General features: G+C 35.6%; 1 protein-coding gene across 1 annotated transcript; it reads left to right on the forward strand.

Annotated features, from left to right (window-relative positions):
* Positions 1-2,302: 2,302 nt before the first annotated feature.
* On the forward strand, positions 2,303-15,973 carry LOC132551014 (long-chain-fatty-acid--CoA ligase 4-like). Its single transcript, XM_060215118.1, has 16 exons — positions 2,303-2,437; positions 2,642-2,854; positions 3,614-3,791; positions 4,194-4,300; positions 4,623-4,764; positions 5,831-5,911; positions 6,740-6,809; positions 7,408-7,466; positions 7,993-8,057; positions 9,443-9,514; positions 10,417-10,556; positions 10,748-10,920; positions 12,377-12,451; positions 13,015-13,203; positions 14,100-14,375; positions 15,277-15,973. The coding sequence occupies exons 1-16, from the start codon at positions 2,303-2,305 to the stop codon at positions 15,429-15,431; spliced, it is 2,130 nt and encodes a 709-aa protein (XP_060071101.1). The 3' UTR covers positions 15,432-15,973.
* The last annotated feature ends 1,565 nt before the right edge of the window (positions 15,974-17,538 follow it).

Consider the following 17,538-nt stretch of genomic DNA (forward strand, 5'->3'; position numbering starts at 1 on the left):
AGTGCATGCGATTTGCTAAACAGCTGAATCCTTTTTATGAAAATGAAATTCTTCCCGTAAAGATGGTGCTTTTTTCATTATGTATAGCATATAGATCTATATGTATATATGCTGCCCGGACGATGAGACTTGTGAAACTAGTTGTGTCCCTCTACTTATATTCAGAGATGTATATATAACAGCCTAACTACGAGTAATCATTTCGTCATCATCATCATCATCATCATCATCATCATCATCATCATCATAATATTTTTTCTATTTCAGTGATAAGAAGTGTTGCATTAGAGAGATTGTAACAAAATATTTGATTCCAGCAATCAAGTGGTATTTTGAGACAATCTCTCTAATGCAACATTAAAATGCATTAAATAATAATTAGAATTGTTCAAAAATGTTATCATTACATACATGTAACTGTCATATCAATCATTTACGCAGATGTACCAGGAAATAGAAAGACAGTTGATTCCTTTAGTATCACTATGTACTGAAGACTTTTAAATTAAAAAAAAATGATGTTGTACATATTTTAAGCACTGGCTAAGAATGATACATTGATATTTCTGGATAGGAGGTTTTTTAGTACAGACAATGTATGTTCAGTGTCGGATACTGCCTTTTGAACTGTTATTTGATTGAGCAACATTCCTATTTAACTCTGAAGAAAGACAAACTAATAGCTGCCAAAATACAGCAAAAATATATGTATCAGGTGTATTTTGACAGTTTGAGAGTAATTAACTAATCATATTACAGTACTACACAAGCCTCTTTCCCCAGAAACATTGTGTCATGCCCCTACATTTTAAACCATAAATATTTGTAGCAGGATTGGTAATGTGATTATGTCACGAAATCATTATAATGTTATAAGAAGTTTTTTGAAAAAAAGGAAAATCTTTTAAACCTACTGTAGGATGAATACACTTGTATGTTTCTGTACATGTAGTGTCCTTTGGTAGGTATGGTTTTGTAAGGATGATAATAAAGCTAAAAAAAAAACAATTAAAGAATTTTTTCCAAGCTTGTTCTGAAATTTATAAAAAAAAAAATTGAAGGCCCGAAACTAAATTAAAGCCATATAGTCACTTTACACTCACTTATCTCTCCTTAATTGAAGAGCCAGCTACAAGTACGTATAGATTGTGCTAATTCTGTAGACAGTTCTCGTAAATGAACTGTAGTTTATGAATCATAATTCTTGGAATAGTGCATGTGTTGATAAATCCTGATTTAGAGATATACATAGCTGTTATATTTCTTGGAATCCGTATTTCTCAGAAATGAAACTTGAATAATTTTTATTTATCTTGCAACATAAGCTGCAAGAGAGATTTACACTATACAGAGTGAAATTTTTCTTTTATTTCTACATGTGTATAAAGCTCGATGACTTCAAAAGTAAATTATTATGCGATAGGTACAAATTCTGTATAAAGGGAGATAACTATCAAAGGACTATGAAGTCAATGGCACTCAATATTTGATAAGGACATTATAAAGAAGATTGACCTACTTTTGTTATCTCCAGAAATTCCTTGTTTAATGGTATAGCTCAGTTATATATACCAGGTGACTTATCTCTTGTGTCACTATTTATGTATAAATAATATATATATTCTCTCTAACAACATGGCTCATACTGAATTTTCATCTAACAAACACAACATCTTCACAATAGAATTCGTTAATTTCCAGAATAACAGCTATATTCTGCAGTTGATCATTTGTTTATTTTTTTAACAGATTTTTGCATTATTTGTTTAAAACATTTTCACCAACTGAAACTGTCAGAAATGTATGTTATTACACCCTACAGTAATTCTTTTCATTATGTTTTTGAAGTTATATTTAAATTCTGATTTATATATGATTATAGTTTCTGACTCACAGAAACCAGACTGACAATTATGAAATGAAAACTGATGTCAGAATTCTATTCTAAGCAGTTTGATTTAAACATATTTCATTAGTATCAATAAGTTTTCAAACTTATAGGAAGCCCTTTCCTAATTTTTACAATTTTATATAGATTACAAATTTGCGTATATTCATTTTTATGAGAGAGAGAGAGAGAGAGAGAGGTTGGGGTAGGGCTTGGGAGAGAGTTATTTTTAAAGATTATCAATTGAATAAACAATTCTGATGGTGATAGTAGAAATTTACTTTGTTCTCTTTACGAAGTACTCTGCTATTTGCTTCTATTTTAAAAATACGAACTGTCATGTTTTGATGAAAAACAAATCTACAATTAACATTTTTCAGAATCTACATCCACTTAATTACCAGAGAAAGGGAAATGGCTGGCGTGTGGGTATCTGCCTTGGTTGGTGTTCTCAATGTGGTGGCTTTCATGTATAATGTCATTACGTTTGTGCCCTATTACATTGTCCATCGTCCTGATGCAAAAAGGAAATATTCTCAAAGAGTCAAGGTAAGACATATTATAAGGCTGTTTTGTTCTAGTTCTATAATTTTGTATTTTGCAAGATTTTCTCATAGACAAGTAACTCTTTGACTATCACATAGATATATCTATATACATGTATTGAAAGGGTCCCATACTGTAGGTATAGAAGATCATTTGCTTATCCTGGCAGCTAGAAAGGAAAATTGTTTAATCTTTGGTGTTTTGTAGGCTAGAACAATCGGTGATTCACCTAGTGGACCATATCGAGCTATAGACCTACCTGGTGGCCAGCTAGTAACATCACTGTTTCCAGAATCTAATACTGTTGATGACCTGTTTGTACGTGCCGTCCAGTTGTATGCTGCCAAACCTTGTTTAGGCACACGTGAACTTCTTAGTGAGGAAGATGAAAAACAACCAAATGGACGAGTCTTCAAGAAGGTTAGTCACAGTCTTCCATTCAGAATTTTCTGGACAGTATGTTTTAAGATATGAATCTTAACAACAATCAAAAGTGGTTTAAAAGATTATACTATACAATATGTAGTTATGTTTCATTTAAACTGATCAGCCACCCTGATATCATCATGGGTAGAATCTAAACGATATAGATTCACCATATTGTTTTCATAAAAATTAAGGTTACAAGAGCATCATATTTTTCTGGCAATAAGCCTGTTACTATTGTTTTCCAGTAAAATTATAAACTAGGATGGAGTTCATGTCCATATTTATGCTGTCCAAATGGAGAGCACATAGTTGCTGCTTTGTCCGTCCATCTGTCCATTTGTTCGTTCTTTTGTCCGCCCCTTTGTCCATCTGTCTGTTCATCTGTCTGTCCATCTGTCATATTTTTGTCCAGAGCATATTACAAAAATTATAAGCGATATCAACATGAAACTTCATAGGTAGATAGATCTCGATAAGGAGAAGTGCAGTGTACAAGAACCATAACTCTCTTTTGCGTAACTTAGGAGTTATTGACACTTTGTATATATACATTGGTACTAAGAGAATAGGCAGCAAATTTAAGACTCACAACTTCTCAATTACAGAATTATTGTCTTTTGATGAAATTTGTGCCCAATAAAGTTGTTTTCAGGGAGCATTCATCATTTTCACTTATTCTCTTGTTTAAGTAAGAAATCAGGTGTTGAAGCCCAGGGTGGTATTACAGAATGGAGTTAATTAAATTAACAGGTGTTGATGGGAGACTACCACTGGATTACATATGAGGAGGTGTTTGCTAGAGCTACTCATTTCGGGAGTGGATTACTAGCCCTGGGACAGAAACCTCGTAAAAATACGTTGATATTCTCAGAAACAAGGTCGGAGTGGATGATTGCAGCACAAGCATGTCTTAAGTACAACTTCCCAGGTAAGCTTTTCCAAAAAAATGCTTTTACCATGTTCAACTTCTTAAGTAAGTACATATACATACTGGAGTACAATTGCCACTGAAGTATATTCCTGTGTGTAAGGTGAATGTGTTTTTTCAAAATTTCCCAAATATTTTACAACTTTTCAGGTAATCAAATGAGCAGGTACGTTAAAGTAACATTAAAATTTGACATTATTTTTATGTTAGATAATGTTAAAAACGTGTTACAATAATGTTGTACATATACAATATCACTGATTATGGCTGTTGTTACAGAAACTTTTACTTCCTTGCTGATAAACATGAATAGTTCATATGCCCAATATTTAAAGATAATGTTAGTTTATTGTGAATTCCACCAATCATTTCATTTGTTAAGCTTTTCTTTGATGGTTGTAGTGGTGACACTGTATGCTACACTGGGATTGGATGCCATCGTCCATGGTGTCAACCAATCAGAGGTGTCCTATGTCATCACAAGCTCTTCCCTTCTACCCAAATTTAAAGTATGACATGGATTATTTTGTGTTTTAAGAGAAGACAGTAGCTTTTCTCTCCTTTAAATAAAGTGATTTGCATTTCATTAGCTAATTTCTGGTAATCTGTCAAATGTTTTGAGCCAGCAGCAGCGTGTCTCCTCCAAAGTTATCAGAAATATAAAAAAAATGAAAATTTTTATTAAATGCTGCACAATTACTGTATAGAAAGTTCAGATTTTAATTCTCTAAAAGATCAGTCTCAAAAAAAAACCGTGAAAGTTTGTGAACTAATGGAATGTGATTGAAGCATTAATCACGATTAGTTACTTGAGTTTAATGTCATTTGTAGGGTATCATCCACAAAATGCCAAAGCTAAGTCACCTGATATATATTGGTGGTGACCGCACACCTCAGATCAGCGACTTCCCAACCCATGTAAAGGTACTCTCTATGGCGGAGGTGGAGGTGATGGGAGCAATGCCAGAAAATAGTAAGTAACTCAACTTTTGATAAACTCACCAATAGTATACATACAGTGTAAATCTAGCACGGTGAATTGAACTCAACTTTTGATAAGCTCACCGATAGTATACATACAGTGTATATCTATCACGGTGAATTGAACTCAACTTTTGATAAGCTCACCGATAGTATACATACAGTGTATATCTATCACGGTGAATTGAACTCAACTTTTGATAAACTCACCGATAGTATACATACAGTGTATATCTATCACGGTGAATTGAACTCAACTTTTGATAAACTCACCGATAGTATACATACAGTGTAAATCTATCACGGTGAATTGAACTCAACTTTTGATAAGCTCACCGATAGTATACATACAGTGTATATCTATCACGGTGAATTGAACTCAACTTTTGATAAGCTCACCGATAGTATACATACAGTGTATATCTATCACGGTGAATTGAACTCAACTTTTGATAAACTCACCGATAGTATACATACAGTGTATATCTATCACGGTGAATTGAACTCAACTTTTGATAAGCTCACCGATAGTATACATACAGTGTATATCTATCACGGTGAATTGAACTCAACTTTTGATAAGCTCACTGATAGTATACATACAGTGTATATCTATCACAGCGAATTGAAAACAAGTCAGCTATGGTTTTGAATGAGCCAAACCATCCGTCTGTTAGTCTAATAATAAGCCCACCCATAGAATACATGCAATGTATATCATATGAAATTGACATTAAGCCTATGCTTGTGGATAAACCCAACAGTCAGTCTATTAATTTGGCACACACAAATATTTTCAAGCTGAACCAAGTTTAAATACTCACTGAATAAAGAGTTGAGATTAGATTACAGCAAAAAGATGTACAGTAAAGCAGATATTTACTGCTTTCATAGGTGTTGTCAATGAAGCAGAAGGCACTTACTCTTTTGGAACACATGGTCTTATTCTTGTGTTTTTTCCACACTAGAGAAATGTTGAATTCTTGCTTTATCATACAGTTTCATCAAATATGTCATTATGTGGTAGTGATAGTGATATTATTGATTGTTTACTGTAGTACGGACACCAGTGACAAAACCAAAGCGAGAAGATATTGCAGTGATCATGTACACTAGTGGGTCAACAGGAGTTCCAAAAGGTAACATCTTATTGTCCTGAAATTATTTGTCAAGACTTCTGATTATTCAAACAGGTAAAACTAGACATATCAAAAGGTGAGAGATCAGATTGGTTCCCTAAATCTGTCAATGTAGCCAAGTCAACAATGATAGACGCCATTGGGGCAGAAAGGGATTTCACATCTTGATAGCTCCGTTAGATGGCCCATTGCCCTGTTAAAAGGGCAAATGCACGAAAAGAAATTGCTAAGAGATCAAAACCAATTGACTAATTGATAAATTGATGCTTTAATTTGCATGCTGTTAATGATGCCTACTACGAAAGGTCTTAATTGTCAATTAAGGTCAAAGACAGTTAAAAATCACCTGAGTACACGAGAACTAGAGGTGACAATTATCAATTAAGGTCAAATACACTTAAAAATCATCTGAGTACATGAAAACTAGAGGTCACAATTGACAAAAATCATCTGAGTACATGAAAACTAGAGGTCACAATTGACAAAAATCATCTGAGTACATGAAAACTAGAGGTCACAATTGACAAAAATCATCTGAGTACATGAAAACTAGAGGTCACAATTGACAAAAATCATCTGAGTACATGAAAACTAGAGGTCACAATTGACAAAAATCATCTGAGTACATGAAAACTAGAGGTCACAATTGACAAAAATCATCTGAGTACATGAAAACTAGAGGTCACAATTGACAAAAATCATCTGAGTACATGAAAACTAGAGGTCACAATTGACAATTAAGGTCAAATACACTCAAAAATCACCTGAGTACACAAATACTTAATCTTACAATGTTAATCAAATTATTATTCTATGCACTCTTTGTAGGTGTGCTGATATCCCATGGTAACCTCATGTGTGGGATGGCCGGACAAGTACAAAAGATAGCTGCACTCAGGTAGGAAAATCAGTATAACAGGTAAAGCTATCCTGTGAAAAGATTGGGACAAATATGAAATGTTTGCAAAACACTTTTAAAAATTTTAATGATATTTTTAATGTCTGTGACTTCTGATGTCTTTTCTTTCAAAAACATTTTCAGAAATTCTCAAAAATATCATCTTCAATACTCCAGGGGTTATGATAACTTTAACTCTCTGCATCCTTGAAACAGCTCATGGAAAAATTTAAGACCCAAGCATAGTAAATGGATTGGCTCCAGGAGAGAAAAATTGCTGATACACACCATTTGAAGATTACAGAGACACCCAACTTCAAAAACCATTACAATATACCATTATGCGACCTCGAGATTCATTTGATTTGCCTTTAAGGATCAAACTAGCATTTTCGTCTTGTCTACAAGGTGTCGCACATGGAATGTACAATTTTGCCATGACATGTTCTCGGAGTGCAGAGAGTAAATTAAGTGATCATAAACCCTGGAGTATCAAGGATTCCAATGCATCGGCAGATCTTCATCTTCATAAAAATAAAAACAGCTGCATTTAGTTGTTATTGATTCATTAAGTTTAAATTACCTATATATTTTTCAGCCCCAGTGACATTTATGTGGGTTATCTGCCCTTGGCCCATGTCCTAGAATTGAGTGCAGGTATGATATTGAAATGAGCTTTTGTCCCAAGTTAATAATATTGGCTATCTACCTAGATTTGAGAGTACTACCCTACAATAAGTCTAAGAAGGCTGGTTTATTTCTTTTGACTCTAAAGGGAAATGTGAGTATATTATAGAACTATCGTAAAACATTTTTTGGTAACAGAAAAGATATGGGTAGGCATATTACTAGGCATGCATTATAGTGAACATGACAATGTCACATAATCCTAAGTTGACAAGCCATGGGGTTATTTACATAAGTTATATGTTGCTGCAATCTGTTTAGAATGCAGATCCTAATTATTATGAAAATTAATATCTGCATTTTTATCAGCTTGATGTTGCTGTGACTTTGACCCAAATTTCACTATAAAGTTACTTCCCCTTACTGCTACTGCAGAAGAACGTATCTCAATAGGTTGTGTAGATTTCAATAATTTCCTGGCATATTTTTCTTTTGTTAAGTTGTAGATAGTCTGTTTAGAATTCTAAAACACAGTTCATTTATTTTTTTTTCACAGAGCTGTCATGTGTGGCGTGTGGAACTTGTATTGGATATTCCTCTCCCCTGACACTGACAGACCAGGTAAGTGTTATCTCCCCTGACACTTACAGAACAGGTAAGTGTTATCTCCCCTGACACTGACAGACCAGGTAAGTGTTATCTCCCCTGACACTTACAGACCAGGTAAGTGTTATCTCCCCTGACACTGACAGACCAGGTAAGTGTTATCTCCCCTGACACTGACAGACCAGGTAAGTGTTTCTCCCCTGACACTTACAGACTAGGTAAGTGTTATCTCCCCTGACACTGACAGACCAGGTAAGTGTTATCTCCCCTCACACTGACAGACCAGGTAAGTGTTTCTCCCCTGACAGACCAGGTAAGTGTTATCTCCCCTGACATTTAAAGACCAGGTAACTGTTATCTCCCCTGACACTGACAGACCAGGTAAGTGTTATCTCCCCTGACACTGACGGACCAGGTAAGTGTTATCTCCCCTGACACTGACAGACCAGGTAAGTGTTTCTCCCTTGACAGACCAGGAAAGTGTTTCTCCCCTGACACTAAGAGACCTGGTTAGTGTTATCTCCCCTGACACTGACAGACCAGGTAAGTCTTTCTCCCTTGACAGACCAGGTAAGTGTTTCTCCCTTGACACTGACAGACCAGGTAAGTGTTATCTCCCCTGACACTGACAGACCAGGTAAGTGTTATCTCCCCTGACACTGACAGACCAGGTAAGTGTTTCTCCCTTGACAGACCAGGTAAGTGTTTCTCCCTTGACACTGACAGACCAGGTAAGTGTTATCTCCCCTGACACTGACAGACCAGGTAAGTGTTTCTCCCCGACAGTCCAGATGAGTTTTTCAATGGTCTATAAGGAGGCATATATAATTAAGATTATTTTCAAATTTTAAACTCTGAAACTCCTAAATAAGGTATCCAAAGTTAGCATGTCAAAGATGTGGGTGAGAGGAGGCGTACACTGGAATCAGGTTATCCATCTGTCCTTTAGTCTGTCCATCCATCTGTAGATTCAATGATGTACAGGCTGCTCCTTATAAACTACTGAATTGATTTCAACAATACTCTGGCTAAAATTCATATTCCTTGTAGATGTGGTAATGTACATCAGGTTGAGTTACCTCCCCTTTTGAGGAAGTTATGGCACTTCAGGAACTCAATGATATACAGGCTATTACTGAACTACTGTATGGATTATGTTTATCCCATGTTATTAAGATTAGATAACATTTTATTATTTGATGAATGGCTTCTGGAGGGGCTGGGGGAGGGGCTGGGGAGGGGCTGGGGGAGGGGCTGGGGAGGGGCTGGGGGAGGGGCTGGGGAGGGGCTGGGGAGGGGCTGGGGGAGGGGCTGGGGAGGGGCTGGAGGTGTCCAACAGTAGTTAGCTATGAGTCTGGACTTTATTATTACATTAATTATGAATTATTTTTTTATTACAGTCCAGTAAGATAAAGAAGGGGAGTAAAGGAGACTTGTCTGTCTTGAGACCAACACTGATGGCTGCAGTACCTGTAAGTCACTATTCCTTCCTCGTACACATGAGGTTTACACATGTTAATGTTGCTGCACTACAGGCGTTGGTGTTTATATTATAAAATCTTCAATACAAGATCAGTCCTTGGTTAAACATTTTACAAATAAAGACTTAATGTTTAGATGATATGTAGTGTTATCTTTGTTATAGTAAATGCACTAGAAAAGCTGTGAATGATGATGAAAATAAGTTTTGCATTTTCCTTAGCCTTGAAGTTACAAATACATTATTCAGCAGAACCTCTGTAGTTGCTTTACCATAGTACCATGTATCATAACATCCCAAATTCAGGATGTAATGATGTCATGTTATTTTAAACTTTGGAACTTTCAACAAAGTCTTTATGCATGAATACATATTGGTCAGGGTTGTAAGGCAAACCTGTCTGTGAAGTAGGATGTAGAAGTAAATGTCCCTTGTAGACAGGCAGGTTTATACTGGTGGTCTTTATAGACAGGTGGTCATTACAATAGTGTTTTTAATGGGTAGGTACCCTTTAGAGACAGGTGCCCTTTAGAGACAGGTCACCTTTAGAGACAGGTGCCCTTAAGAGACAGGTTGCCTTTACGCTTGTGACCTTTATAGATAGGTGACCATTATATAGAGGTTCAATAGGTATAAAATGCACTACATTGGAAATCAAAAGCAGTGGTCATTATGGACAGGTACTTGTTACACAAAGATGGACTTTACAACAGGCTGGAGGGTATAGTGGTATTAGGTGATGAGTAATAATGACAGGTAGATATATAGGTTTAGAGATATGAATTTACATTCTTAGCATTTCTTTCTATTTTTTTTAACTGTCAATAAAATTTCTTGTAGTTAAAATGAACATCAATATGATATTGTATTAATTTATTGAAACAATGTTGCTAGGTTATAATGGATCGATTGTATAAGGGCGTAGAGGATAAAGTCCAAACCAGAGGACCGATGTTTAAAGCTGTGTTTAAGTTTGCCTATGAATACAAGCTTAAGAATCTCCTACGTGGATACGACACACCTATATTGAATAAGTAAGTAATTAGAAACATAATTATCGACGTGTCAATTTATAGAATTGATTTCCATTGATAAAGGCTATCGTCAGGAATTTTATTTTCATGTCAAACTTTGATGGGATAGATAATACGATATGGCATTCATGATCCTTCTTCCTCTATTTTTGATTTTTATTTAACATCTTTTGTTTCATTTTGTGTTTTAGATTGATATTCCAGAAGATTCGAGAACTATTGGGTGGTAACATTCGGATGATGCTTAGTGGTGGGGCTCCCCTATCAGAACAGACTCAGCGGTTCATGAATATCTGTTTCTGCTGTCCAGTACTACAGGGCTATGGTCTGACCGAGACTTGTGGGGCAGGGACCATTACAGAAGGTAGGTGTTAGATATCCTGGTAACTTTAGTCCAGTACTACAGGGCTGACAGAGACTTGTCGGGCAGGGACCATTACAGAAGGTAGGTGTTAGATATCCTGGTAACTTTAGTCCAGTACTACAGGGCTATGGTCTGACCGAGACTTGTCGGGCAGGGACCATTACAGAAGGTAGGTGTTAGATATCCTGGTAACTTTAGTCCAGTACTACAGGGCTATGGTCTGACCGAGATTTGTCGGGCAGGGACCATTACAGAAGGTAGGTGTTAGATATCCTGGTAACTTTAGTCCAGTACTACAGGGCTATGGTCTGACCGAGACTTGTCGGGCAGGGACCATTATAGAATTAGGTGCTAGCTGGTATCCTAATAATTGTCGGTATTCTGATGTCAGCACAGACATGATACCTGTTACAAATAAGGTGTCTAGCATACAGACACAACAATGTCAGCACAAACCTGTCGGTTTCTCCTGAGAAACATAAGCTGCTATGGTTAAAGAGCATCATACCTCACACTGATCAGGTAAAATAGCTATAACAAAGGCTAAGCTTCCTTGGTCTGATGGAGATTGCTGAAAACATTACAGAATGTAGCATTATCTAGTCGCTTTTCAAAATCAATAAAAACGTTTATTTGAAGGAGAAGAAAGAATTTTGAATTAAGAATTTACAACAAAATATGTTTAAATCAGTTTTCCTAGGATTTATTTGTGTCAAAATGATCTGTCATTACCTTTACAAATCAGTTCTGTATTTATTGAGTAATGACATAAAGGGTTATCTGTTACAAAATTTTTATCATGGAAAAAATGGCAGAAATTATTTTTATTTGGTGATCTTATTCATTGAATACACTGAATTCATTGTGTTTTAAATTGCATAAATAGTAAGATTTTAATGATTAACAAGTTCTTCTGAATCAGTCATATTCCTTTTCCAACTCTTTGATGTCCTCTTTCAGCGATCATACATATGTTCACTTTTTGTTGTTACTCTAGTAACTTAATTTCTCAATCAATTTTTAATCAAACTTCACATCTTGGTCAAGTATGATATAATACCTTGAGCAAGTTGAAGTTTCAGTGTGTCAAGGTCAACATAGAGATGACTGTTACTATTTATAGAAAATCTTTGCCATCACTCTAGCCTTGTGATTTCTCAACAGATGTTTATCAAACTTCACATATTGGTCAAAATATATAAAGACACAATTACTTCAGTTATCATACAATGAAAGTTTTTAGTGTGTGATTTAATTAGACACTGTTAAATGCAACACAGAGGATGTGTTGTTTAACAAACTTCCTTATAAATGGGAGCGAGGGCATTTGTGTTATTTGTGAGGCTTTATTTTTCATTATATATATTGGTCCACCCTGAGCAGAAATGATACTTTAAAAGGACTGTTGTTGTTGATGTTTATGACATGTTGGTTACTAGTGTCTGAAATTTTTCAGTGACAGATCTAAGTACGGGCAAAGTTGGAGCGCCCCTGTTCTGTGGTGAAGTAAGACTGAGAGATTGGCCTGAAGGTTTGTATGATTCTAAAAATATACCATTATTTAACCAAATCAGCATAGACTACTCTATGCCTAAGTATTTCACCCGCATCGACAATTTAGGCTCAATAGGGTTCAATGTTTTATCAGAGCATTATGTTACTAGAAGTGATACAATAACACAGGGTAAACTTTGTATTAGTCTTTAGTGTAGTTTTGTGTGTTTTTAAGCCTAGTGAGGATAAACCAGTTAATGGTTAATAATAAATGTAAAGAACTCACTCCAATGCTGTTGTGATTGATAACCCTTACCTGATTTTCTCTACTGTTCAATAACTCTGCAGATTCCCATGTATCCAGTAGAGGACTGGAGGAACTTAATATCCAACCAAACTAGAACAAACAGTGTTGGCTCTACTACCTAAATCCAACTAGAGTTTAATAATTATGAAATTGAAAAATTAAAAATGAAAATGACTATATTGAAATCTTGCTGATGAATTTGTTTTGAATTGTAAGGAATGTTGCAGTAATATATACAAGTGTCATTATATTGTTGTGTGCAATATGACTGTCACCCTTATCCTGTATTACAGGAAATTATACCTTTGAAGACAAGCCCTATCCCCGGGGCGAAATCTTGATGGGCGGGGGAAATATTGTACAAGGATATTACAAGATGGAAGAAAAAACTGTCGAGGACTTCATGGAGATAGAAGGTATCCGATATTTCTGTACCGGAGATATTGGACAGTTTGAGGAGGACGGATGTCTCCGAATCATCGGTAAATAGTAACTGTATTTTGTCTACATTTTTTATGCACTCAGATCGAAAGATCAGGAGTGTATTGTCTTTGTGCTGTCTGTTTGTCTGTTTGTCTGTTGTTAACTTTAATCTTGCCTATAGCTATTGCAGTGTAAGAGGTAGGGTTTGATATTTGGCATGTGTGTTCCTTGTGACAAAACCTTTCTCATAGTATCAAAATTTATGACCTTGTGACCTTGATGTAAGTGTTTTACAAAGTGTGCATGCAGTAAGCACATGCCTTATACAGATTAAATGTCCCACTTCAGGATTTTGTTGTAACTGTGGACCTAGTGTTTCATAAACACATCTTGTTTCAGATATCACTATATTTGACATTTTTTAGATATCCTATGTCTGTCTTCATCATCATTGTTTGTGATGTTGTATATATATTGAACGAATTTTCATTGAATTACACCCACATAATCAGTATCAATATCTATACAATACATGTATTACCATTTGCTCTATTCATTGAGAAGTTTGTGTTCATAAATGACTATTTCAAATAATTTGTGCCTAGCAGAGAGTCTAGATATCATTAAGTACTGATAATTGATAGTTTTTATGCTCCCCCCCACCCCCAACCCCCCATCCCCCCACCCACCCCACCCCACCCCCACCCCACCCTCTTGGATACATTAGAATTGCCTTTTGTTAAAATTTTGTGCCCAATAAAGTTGTTTTTTGGAAACATTTGTTACTGATACGCAACATGTTACTTAAAAATATCTGATGCTTTCATGTGTTGTTTCAAGAGTTTTGGGCTATAAAATGTATTTTCAAAACTTAAACAAAATGCAAAAATTTGTGACTCAGAAATCAAATATTTTTATTAATACTGAAATTGGTTTTGTGTTGGTGATGTTTCAGATAGGAAGAAAGATCTGGTAAAGCTACAGGCAGGAGAGTACGTAGCTCTTAGTCAAGTGGAGACTAGTCTCAAAATGTGCCCCCTTGTTGAACAAATATGTATTGTTGGTGATAGTCGTCACAGCTTTACTGTTAGTCTTGTTGTACCAAACCAAAAGAATCTGAAATGCCTCGCAAAAGAAATGAAAATTGATGAAGAAGACATTGATAAATTGTGCCGGAATGAAAAACTTATGAAAGCATTTCTGAAGAAGTTGAATGAATATGGTGTTAAAGGTAAGTGAGTTTTTAAATTCTTTTTTCATTTTATAATCTTCAAAATCTAAATGGTTTGAAGTTTATGTAGAAAATATTGGATGAATTGATTTGGTCTTACATGTTTTAGCATTTCTACATCTAGCTACAATATCTACTTGGCAGTATGCCGATGCCTGCTAATAACACCATCCAAATACATGTATAATGCTGTTCATTAGGGTGATAAGGAAAGTAAACACTATTTCACTGTCCTGCAATGAGCGTTTTCTGCTTTTCAGCCCACCGTCATCAAATGGTGGGCTATTCAACTCATCCTATGTCTATGGTCCGTTCATCCTCTGTCTGTCCGTTCATCCTCTGTCCGTCCGTTCATCCTCTGTCCATCCGTTCATCCTCTGTCCGTCCGTTCATCCTCTGTCCGTCCGTTCATCCTCTGTCTGTCTGTTCATCCTCTGTCCATCCGTTCATCCTCTGTCCGTAGTAAGCAGTTCTTGTTATCGCTATTTCTTGAGAAGTGCTGGATGGATCTTTCTCTAACTTCATATGTAGGTTCACCTAAGGTCCCTAGTTGCACCTGCTTGATTTTTGAACTGATGAGTAAAAAAAAATGGCTAACATATGACTATCTTGAATTTGGCAGCTAAAGATTATCCCTTTTTCTGTAAAGAAATGTTCAAATTTTGTATGATAGAACAAGAGCAAAGGAGAGAAGACTAAAGACAGAAAAAAGATAAAAATTTTAAAGAACAAATAAATATCAAACAGAGGTTGGTGCCAACATCCCTCTGGGATCTCATGTTACAAAAAAAAAAATTAAGGTAAGCTATCATGAAAACTTTGGTTTAATGGCAGAAAAAAAATGCAAATATGTGGGAATCTGTCATGTGTTATTGATAATTTGTCTTAATTATTTCTCCAGCTTGTGTAGAGAAGTACTGCCTACCACAGGGTATGACGTTGGTCCCGGAACCTTGGATGCCAGACTCGGGTCTCGTCACAGACTCCTTCAAATTGAAGCGAAAAGCCATGGAAAGTCATTATAAAGCTGATATATCCAGGATGTACAGGCGGTAAAATCATCGTCAACAGGCCTTTACTCAGTGTACATAAAGTACCTGTTAATAAGGGCAGTCGATAAATTGGTTGGAGAGTTGTGTGTCTTAGGATTACTAACTGTAGTAGTATATGTTTGGTAACAATAGGACAGTGTTACAGGTAGAGGAGAACAGAGTTCTTTATGAATGTTATATTACTATAGGTTTTGTATTATTTTGTGTTCTGATTGAAAGGTTTTGAACCTAGAAAGGAGATGATAAGTTTAGTGTTACAAAATGATACAGTGTTATATCATGTTCCATTGTAAGGGGAAATGTGATAATAAGCAGAACATGACATTAACGGTTGAAACATTTTTCTGTACCTCTAAACCCAGAAGTCAACTTTCTGATGCACCCAACTAGTAGAAAGAATTGAGGACTGGATGGGAATGGTAGAAGGGTTCTCTCATTTCATTGGAAAAAACAAGAGGAAATACTTTGTCTGGATAAAAGTACAATGGTGAAACATTCTTTGAATCTTGCTCAATAAAATAAAATTTATTGATATAGAAATGTTGTTAGGAATCAAATTCATAATAAAACTTTGATATTGAAAGAATAAGAACAATTTGCGTTTATATTGTACAGACAAGTTAGGAAATTAATCTATATAATCTAACAAGTTAGGAAATTAATCTATATATACTACATATAGAAGATTTGGTTAAATATTGATGAAATATAAAGGAAGGGAGATAACTAGTTTCTTCTACTTTGCTCAAAATGAAAGAAAGAAGTTTATGTCAAGTCTTCAATACACATTCGTTTTCCACAATTTTGTTAGAGTAAATTATATTTTTGTTCATAGTCCATTTTTAAGTCTGTTACTGTCATATGTCTTTTTATTTTGTTGATTCAAATAGGCAATACAGTCTGTCCGTGTACGGTCGGGATAAATTCTGTCAGTGTACAGTCGGGATAAATTCTGTCAGTGTACGGTCGGGATAAATTCTGTCAGTGTACGGTCGGGATGAATTCTGTCAGTGTACGGTCGGTATGAATTCTGTCAGTGTACAGTCGGGATAAATTCTGTCAGTGTACAGTCGGGATAAAATCTGTCTGTGTACAGTCGGGATAAATTCTGTCAGTGTACGGTCGGGATAAATTCTGTCAGTATACGGTCGGGATAAATTCTGTCAGTGTACGGTCGGGATGAATTCTGTCAGTGTACGGTCGGGATAAATTCTGTCAGTGTACGGTCGGGATGAATTCTGTCAGTGTATGGTCGGGATGAATTCTGTCCGTGTACGGTCGGGATAAATTCTGTCAGTGTACTGTCGGGATGAATTCTGTCTGTGTACAGTCGGGATAAATTCTGTCAGTGTACAGTCGGGATAAATTCCGTCTGTAAATGGTTGCGATAAATTCCGTCTGTGTATGGGCGGGATAAATTCCGTCTGTGAATGGTTGCGATAAATTCTGTCTGTGTATAGTTGGGATAAATTTCGTCTGTGAATATTTGCAATTGATTCTGGAGCAGTATTGTCAATACATATAAAAGTATGTATTACCATTGTCAAAGGTTGAGACTAAATCAGACAATGATATAGGTTATGCGGGGTGAGCCAAACGTTTTAGATTTAATATCAATATATTGGAGGTAGATTTTTCATTTTTTTGCAACAAAATGTTTCATCACATGGATATTTGATATTTGTAAGACATGTAAATCACAGAGAACAGAGACATTATGGATCATTATGTAATGATATAGCTCAATAGATGTATCTATATATTTTCTGAATGAAACGGGTCTTGGACATATAAATCCAACGATTAAAAGTACAGATAAAACGCAATGAATATAAATCACCCAGGAAAATGAATGCGTAATTGATATATTTGAAAGCTGCCTCAGTCTTTCTGACAATTTTTGCTCCTTTTTACTCTTTTTTTCCCCTTTTTCAATTTCTTAATTTTGATTTATTTATTTTTAGGTCATCTGACCCAAAGGGACTGGATGACCTATAGCCATTGTGTAAACGTAAACTTTCCATTCAAATGACATCTTCTGCATAACCAAAAGGTCAAGGGTTCTGATATTAGGCCTGTAGCATGCTAGGATTAGGGCTATAAAGTTTGTT

The sequence above is a fragment of the Ylistrum balloti genome, unplaced genomic scaffold (genome assembly GCF_031769215.1).
Source record: "Ylistrum balloti isolate Yb309-2 unplaced genomic scaffold, AGI_CSIRO_Ybal_v1 Utg370164, whole genome shotgun sequence".
Classification (NCBI taxonomy): domain Eukaryota; kingdom Metazoa; phylum Mollusca; class Bivalvia; order Pectinida; family Pectinidae; genus Ylistrum; species Ylistrum balloti.